The following is an 8,183-nucleotide window of genomic DNA, read 5'->3' on the forward strand; positions in this document are numbered from 1 at the left end:
TGTACCTCACACATAGACGTCTACATCCACATTTAAAGACCGTGTGAATGAACCCCAAAAACGTGCGTACGCACGACAGCTCGTATTAACATAAAATAATTTAGTCGAGTATACCAGTTTAATCGGCCGCCTTTAGGCTCACTTTTCTTGGTCGGGCGATCGGTTCTGGGAGTGGGGTGAGAGCCTTAAAACAGTGCGTCTTATACACCGACGCTACACTTTGTGCTAAACTTTCTGTAAGGGTAGTTAGGGTAGACGCAATGAGGGGTTACGTACTTGCCCTATTTTTGGTCGCGACGGCGCGGGCCATGCCTGCCCTCGACAAGGAGGCGAATGATCCTGGGCTGATGGGCAGTGTCCTCGGCGTGGTCAAGGAGTGCTCTGAAGGAGACGTGTCTTTGTGCTTGAAGGTTGGATTTGTGAAGTGAAGTGTTGTGATTGTGAAGTGCCTTAGTTCCTTTATTCATTACAATTTTTTGGTTGCAGGAGAAGGCATTGAAGTATGTGGAGAGTTTGTCTTCTGCGCGGGAGATGACTTTGACTGACGGAGTCACTCTTTTGGGTAACGGGTCTCCTAGGTCCGCTAGGGCACTGGAGCCTTTGCCTGAAGAGCCCAAGGCTAGGGAAGCGTCTGTGGAGGCCAGACTGGTGGACTCTGCTGCTGACTTCCTGGAGAACCATGTAATCCAGTTCAGACTGCCATCTTCGGCTGTCGAAGGCATGAAGCGGTCCCTTGAAGAAGGTATGTATAAAACAATTGCAATTTAGTTATGAACTTTGATTTATGCAAAAAAATATAGTAGACTATTACTATGATCATAAGATTTGATGCAATTTAAACAATAGTCAGTATTAGTAAATGAACGTAATCCTAACCCTACCTAAATATTCTAAATGAAAAGTAAATCACATCATTTCGTTTAAATTTTCAATCAAAGAATCCTAAATCTACATACAAAACAAAACAAGTCTCGTTATAACTTCAATACTTGTAAGTTCAAAAAACAAGTTCAAACGAAACAGCTACTGTATAACTGCAACAACTAAGCCGGAGTTGAATACTAATGTGTTAAAAAACATGCTTAGAATCGGGGTAGGCATAACTACAAACTAGTAACTACTACTGAATAAGAATTTGACGGAAATGACGAACTTGAAAATAATGAAATAAATGAAAAAAGCTTTCCTACTAAACATAAAATTGATTTTTTTAATGTAAATATGAATATAATCATACGTAAAAGCTTTTTATTATTTGCCTTTAACACAAAATCATCCGTGTCATTGGTAATGACACAAAACTCTCTATAATAAAATACACTAAGTTGTAAACAGTGAAGAAGTAACTGTCAAAACGGTAAAATTAACTTTAACTAAAAATCATGCAGTTGGGAAAGCTTGCCAATTAGTATCTCACGAATATGTTATAAAAAAACTTTCGATTTCGAAACTTGTGTAATAAATTATTTATTAAAATATTTTTTCATGTAATACGGATTATATTAATTAGTCGAAAAAGCTTTCTTCACAAACTTCAGTTTTAAAATTTTGTAAAAAAATCTATAAATTATATATAAATACTAGCTAATGCCATTTCATATTATTAAGTTTTCATTGAATGTTTCGATGTTTTACCTTGATATTCCAATATTTTATTGTGGAATTACTCCACTAGTTTTTTTATTATATTATAATTCAACTGTCACGCAGAGGTCCCAGGTTCGAATCCTAGGTCAGGAAAAATATTTGTATGGCCTACATTTATTACTCTCGTGAGTTTGGGTGTAATTTGTTAATTCGTGGTGGTCTATGTGTGTGTCCATGGCACCCGCGACACAGGGTTCCCCTAGTGTGGGGCTATGTAAAAAAAATCAAATTATTAAATAATACAAGGATCTAACACTTAGAAAAAATCCTTTAATCTGGCTAGATTTGAACCAGAGTTTTCGAACAAACCGTGCTAGACGCTATGCCAACTAAACTAAGCAAAAAAGTCGTTAAAAACCAAAGACAAAGATCTGCATCAATCACATAGAAAAATTCGTAAGGTCCGTTGGTTTTTGACATTGTTATCCTAAACGATACTAAATACGAAAGTAAAAAAACAATATTACGTAAAACCATGAAAATGATAAATGTTTAATAATACGCTAACACAGTTATTAAATATGATCTAACAAGTGTAATTAAATAAAAAGTGTTCAATACATTAAAAAGGAATTACTCTGTAACGCCTACAAAAAGTAAAAGAGTTGTAACACTTAGAATACATGATGATTCAATCTTCTCTATTCACCACCTAGTTGAATTCAATATTAAATAAATAGAGTATAACAATGTTCAACCAATACATATTGGTTAAACAATTGCTTACGTTGAATAAAATTCTAAAAGATATAATATAAATAAAAGCTTTTACTTTTTAACGTCATTTATTATTTATATTCATGTCCTTATTTAGGTCATTTATGTTGGTATTAAGCTGTCCTGTTCGACTTTCTCTCATAATTTCAGTATTGCTTTCTCCAAATTGGTGGACGTCAACATCCTTTACCATTATCACTAGCTTAGCTGTTGCATTATGCATTCATATATTTACTGCAGCTTTCTAAGTTAGCCTTAGCGTGCCGATATTCCTATTTGAACGCATCAACAAATACACTTGAATTCATAAAATATATGTACATATATTATACGTAATAATCTTCTAAACATTACATTTCTTTCAAACAATTATATCAATGCAATATGTCTATCAAAATTTACTGCCTGATCGTTTAATTCAAAACATTATCAAAATCGACCTCTATTATTTAAACAGAAATAGATATAGTCTTCAAAACATCTGTTGTTTCTAAAGAATTTCAAGTCTTAATGACCTCAAAACTCGACAAGTTTTCACGGATCAATGTACACGCAACCATCGCTATCTCTTCATATAGACTTGTTTACGTCTTGACTAAGCCTATTAGCATTTGCAACGGTAAAACGTGTAAGCTTGAACTTGCAATCAAGGACTGCATTCGCACCGTAACGAGTGTTCTTGTCCCTTTCTAATTTATAGCCTTTGACAGAGATAAATGCGTCTTACGGGTATAGATTGATTTGTGTTAGTTTATTGGACAGTGCCTAAGGTGATGGTTTGAGGATGTTTGATTCATTGTTCGTGAAACGGAATAGCCATGGTCTCTCATTGTCTATTTTACAAGCAATTATATCTAGCTTTTAAAACCTTCGTACTTATTTTTTTCTATCCTAATGAGATTGGTTCATTTCCATATACTTTAATTTGTTAATCGAATATGATTCACTATTCATCTTATTATCAACATATCTCTACATTTTCTTTGCGTAAATTCGCATCATTTCAATTGACTTTTCTAGCATTATTTCAAATTAGCATGCACTTAAATGCTTTTTAGTTGCGCAAGTTCCACAAGAAATGCATTTACTCAGTGCCATTTCTTTGCTCATATATCACCGTATATCACGACTCTAGTATTGCAGCAAGTGTACAAGTACGTGTTTGAACATAAAAGCGGACACTTGTCATTCGCTGGGTCATGAAAGTGGCTCTACATTCCAGGGATAGTCTTTAGAGAACTTGCACCCGGGTCCTTAACAGGGTTGCCACACATAAAGTTGATATTTTTTATCATATCAATTTTGTTAATGAATAAAACTTAGTTTACAAGTGTCTGTTCTTATGTTTAAACTATGTAATTAATGTAAGTTGCTTAATAATTATTAAAAGAATAACAAACATTTCTTTGAATAGTTTATCACTAAATATGGCTCGCTATGTTACTGTTGCATTTTTTTTGTAGCAACTAAGTCAGGAAATATAATTAGATTTGTCAACATATACGCAGGAATAGAAATCCAGAGAAAATCAAGAAAATCCATTTAAGACAGGATTGACTCGTTTTATCAACATAGCCATTTCCGGAGTTGACAACCCTGTTCTTCTTGAACTTTTATGACGAAACCAGTTTACACCATTCGAGACAAGTCATCGTGAAATCGAACCACCGCCACTCCCAAAGAGGCACCAAAGAAAGTTGTCGTAATTGCCTTTCCCACCAAATAATTATGATCATATGCCTATAAATGGTAACTCTAAATAAGTGACTTATTTTACGTTTGATATAATTATAAGGTATAATAATTAGGTAGCCAAATTTTTGCAGCGACATAAAGAAAAAACCATTATAATGTTATAGGGTCAATGTACTATGAATTGACATGGAAATTACCATCTATGTGTAGAGTGGCTTAAGTAGAGTCGTTCTAAATATTTGGATTACCTGAGTAGATAACGGGTCTACATGCTTTACTTGCATTATTGTTATGAAAATTTTAATGGCGCTCCGGAATGTAAATTTGAATGAAGCCATCATTGATATCATTCGGTTGTGATTCTAACAAGAGTGAAGGGTAGGTTTTAATCGTATACTTCACTTCTCCAGGTTCTTACATACCTATGTAACCACCTATATTGTGGACAAATAACAAAATAGAAATCAAGATATTAGCTAATTCTTAAACGACGAATAAAAAACATAGTAAGTATAATACATAAGTAGTAAATTAGTAGCAGTAGACCTCATTAAGGAAGAGTTCGTCTAGGGAAGTACTACCTTACCTTACCTTACCTATTTCTTTAATGTCATCATTACTGTGTTTCGGGTTTTGAAGATTAAGGGTGCTGGTGAAATTACAGGCACATGGAACGTGTTAATTTACGTCTCAGGGTGACGGGCGCAGTGGCAGTGTCTCTCAGATCTTTGCGATTTAAAGCTCTGAGTGGCACTGCAACTGTTATGGACAGTCGTGTAGCTTACCATCAGGTGCAAGACGTGTCCATTCCGCCTCTGGATGTTATAAAAAAAACATTCATATACAATCCTGTTCCCACGCAACCAACATTAAAAAGAGAATATTTGAAAGTATTCAAATTTGGAATTATGACATGCAGAATTCAAATAACACTTATAGCTCAGCATATTGTAGAGCAAACAGAGTAAAGAGCAAAAGTAAGAAATTGGATAGATAATACTACAAACATAGACAAGAGTATACATACACCTGTCGTGTCAAAACTTGACTGTAATTTAGCTAAATTAAAACTTACATTTGAAATTATGATAGAGACTCACACCACAACAACACAGATTACAAATAAAAAAAGGAAATCTAACCTGTTTACAAAGAAAATGAAAAATAGTATCAGTAATACTATTTATAAAGACTTTTAATTAATAACATTTATTAAAAGCCATAAGATAAACGAGGACATAAACGGCACTAAATAAAGTTATGACATTTAATATGGACTATAAAGTAATTCGGTAGCATGTCTAATGACATAATGATATGATATAATGCGTAGCGCGTGACAAAACAGTTACGTCTAAAGAAAAAACTTACATTGTTGATTACTCAATCAAGTTGAACTTGAACAAGCATATTTAGTTTTATTTACATAACCTGCTATTGACCTCAAGGCTTGATTCATCTATGAAATTGTTATAGCAAAGGCAATTTTTTGTTGATACTATTGATTGATGGTTGCCGGAAGGGTATTAGGCATTATTATATATATAAAACAAGCTATTTTTGAAACAGAAGTTATAGGTTATATTAGAATACTTAGTATAGTTTTAGCGTATATATTTAGCGTATATATGTTTTCATATAGTTTTTTGTGTTTTAGGAACAAACTTATCATTTTAACATTTTCTTCATTTCAGCCCGTGGCAAGAAAAAGAAGCTTAAGCAGCTGATCCCTCTTCTTGCCATCGCCAAGCTGAAGATTATGGCTCTCATTCCTCTGTTCCTCGGCATCATTGCTTTCGCTGCCGCCAAGGCCGTCCTTCTTGCCAAGGTAATGTGAACTATAAATGAACTCGTATTTTTGTGGTATAACATTGATATGCATACAGTTAATGACTATTTGAAATATTCTTTAGATAACCAATGTTAGTTAGTATTCTATATATCAAACATAATGCTTTAATCAACCCTCAAGCCAAGCTATAAGCCTCAATCAATAATATATGCGCCAATTTATCAAAGAAAGAGATCTAAAAGAACAATGTTAACACTTTTGCCAGTAAATAATGTGCTTGACTAGTTTCCATAATTATCATTGTCTTGTTTTTTTATATTGACAGTTTACTTAGACTTTCTCACATCTCAGTTTCAACAACAATTTGCTTAGACAGTCTTTCTGTCATAAATTGCTAACCATAAAAATACGTCGATTTGTCATTTCTAGGTTTCCCTTCTGGTCGCCGGTATCATAGCTCTGAAAAAGCTTCTGGCTCACAAGCATCACGAAACCAGCTACGAGGTTGTTGCCCATCCTCATCATGACGAACACTATCAAAGCAGCGGTCACGGCTGGGGAAGGGCAATTGAAGACGCTCAAAATCTGGCCTACGCTGCCCATGCGAAGTCTGATTAAACTATAAATCTCGAAGGGTGTACCACAGGGATCGCATTTGACTCCATGTCCGTTTACACTCAACAAAATAGTCAATATCGAGATTTTAAATGTGTACAATTATTTATTGTTAGCCATAACAAATATTAATTAACTATTTATTGAATGAAATCCCTTCGTAAGGGATTGGAAATACCGAGCGAGATTGTTTTTACGTTTTTTGTTTTCCATAAATCTGTTCTGAATTTGTATGATCTTCTAGTTGTACTATATTAGTATATATTTCACACCATACGGAATCCGTATTTGTGTATTGTTTTATACAATATCCTCTATTAGTCGTTGCTATAGTATGTGTATATATGTATATGTTATTATGATTCTAGTCCCTTTGATAAGTCTTCTTATTTTTTATTTTAGTTTTATATTTTAAGTAAATATTTTATTTTATATATCTTATGATTATATTTCTGTGATAATTATTTATATTTTTTATTGTGTATTATATCACACAAGATTTGTTTTTTTTTTGTTATATTTATAAAAATATTTACAAACTCATGTACATTTTTTGGTTGTATATAGCCTTTGTATATATTGGGTTATATTGCGGTTATGAGCTTTATGTATTTTTTTAGTTTAGTCGTTTACTTCCCACCTGCGTTTATTATTGTTTATCTTTCATCATTTATATTTGTTTGTCATATTTTTCTTATGACGTATTTAAACGACGCCGACGATTCGTACAAATAAAGAACTAAAAATATTGATGTATTGTTTTCATTTTAACACTTAATGTACCGTTACATTTAATTATTGTTATTGTCACATTATTCAAAATTATAAAATTAATGAACGAAATATTACAAATAGAACAACGATCAGTAATTAACTTTTTTTAAGTTACATAATCGAAGAATCTTTTTATAGAGTCCAATTTTTTCCTTATCTGAATTTGCTTCCACCCCTATAAATATTACAAGCATATACATATGTAATAAGTACGTAATGACACTCATGAATACTTGAATACATACGTAATCATGTCGTTAAAATTATTACCTATTACATATATGTACAATAATAGTTAGACTGTAAGTTGTCCCACTGCTGGGTACAGACATCCTCACACAATGAGAGGGTTTTGTAGTCTCCGCACGTGCCCAATGCGGTTTGGGAACGTCACACACATCACTCACACACACATACTTTGAAGATGTGTGCAAGTTTCCGCACGGTGTTTTTCGTCACCGAAAAACTCATGGCAAATTTCAAATTAAATTTCGCACATAAATTCGGAAACACTCAGACGTGCAAGCCCGGATTCGAACTCACGACCCTGTGTTTAAGAGGCGATAGATTAAGCCATTAGGCAACTACCTCTAAGTAATCAATAATTATTATTTTTCATCCTTTCTAAAAAAAAGTTATGAATGTTATAACGCAATAGAGTAAATTACTCTACTTACTGAAACTGAAAGTAATTAATAAGTAAATTAATTGAGTCTTTTTTCAAATTGCATGTGACAATAAAAATGTCTAAGGATAGAGTTGAAGCTAATAAAAGATTGTATTGATTTGTAAATCGTAATGTAATCATTATAACCATCTGCCCGATACCTTCCACTGTTGAACTGGGATCTTTTCCTGCTTTTTGTTATTTTCTCCGCTCTCATTCATCAATATGAACAACTTTTACTTTAAGGAATTTTGTGAAAATTGTGGATCTCACAAC

General features: G+C 33.2%; 1 protein-coding gene across 1 annotated transcript; it reads left to right on the top strand.

The window, feature by feature from the left end:
- The first annotated feature begins 245 nt into the window (after positions 1-245).
- LOC113232516 lies at positions 246-6,849 on the top strand. The gene is made up of 4 exons (XM_026467269.1): positions 246-410; positions 487-742; positions 5,754-5,887; positions 6,281-6,849. Exons 1-4 carry the CDS (start codon positions 261-263, stop codon positions 6,467-6,469), a joined length of 729 nt encoding a protein of 242 aa, XP_026323054.1. The 5' UTR covers positions 246-260; the 3' UTR covers positions 6,470-6,849.
- The last annotated feature ends 1,334 nt before the right edge of the window (positions 6,850-8,183 follow it).

The sequence above is a fragment of the Hyposmocoma kahamanoa genome, unplaced genomic scaffold (assembly GCF_003589595.1).
Source record: "Hyposmocoma kahamanoa isolate Upper Pololo Valley unplaced genomic scaffold, ASM358959v1 76, whole genome shotgun sequence".
NCBI lineage: Eukaryota > Metazoa > Arthropoda > Insecta > Lepidoptera > Cosmopterigidae > Hyposmocoma > Hyposmocoma kahamanoa.

Excerpts from the sequence above, each read along its gene's own strand:
- LOC113232516 (XM_026467269.1), top strand. The coding sequence starts at position 261 with ATGAGGGGTTACGTACTTGCCCTATTTTTGGTCGCGACGGCGCGGGCC. Across the intron at positions 743-5,753 it reads GAAGCGGTCCCTTGAAGAAG|CCCGTGGCAAGAAAAAGAAG; the intron begins GTATGTATAAAA and ends TCTTCATTTCAG. Across the intron at positions 5,888-6,280 it reads AGGCCGTCCTTCTTGCCAAG|GTTTCCCTTCTGGTCGCCGG; the intron begins GTAATGTGAACT and ends TGTCATTTCTAG.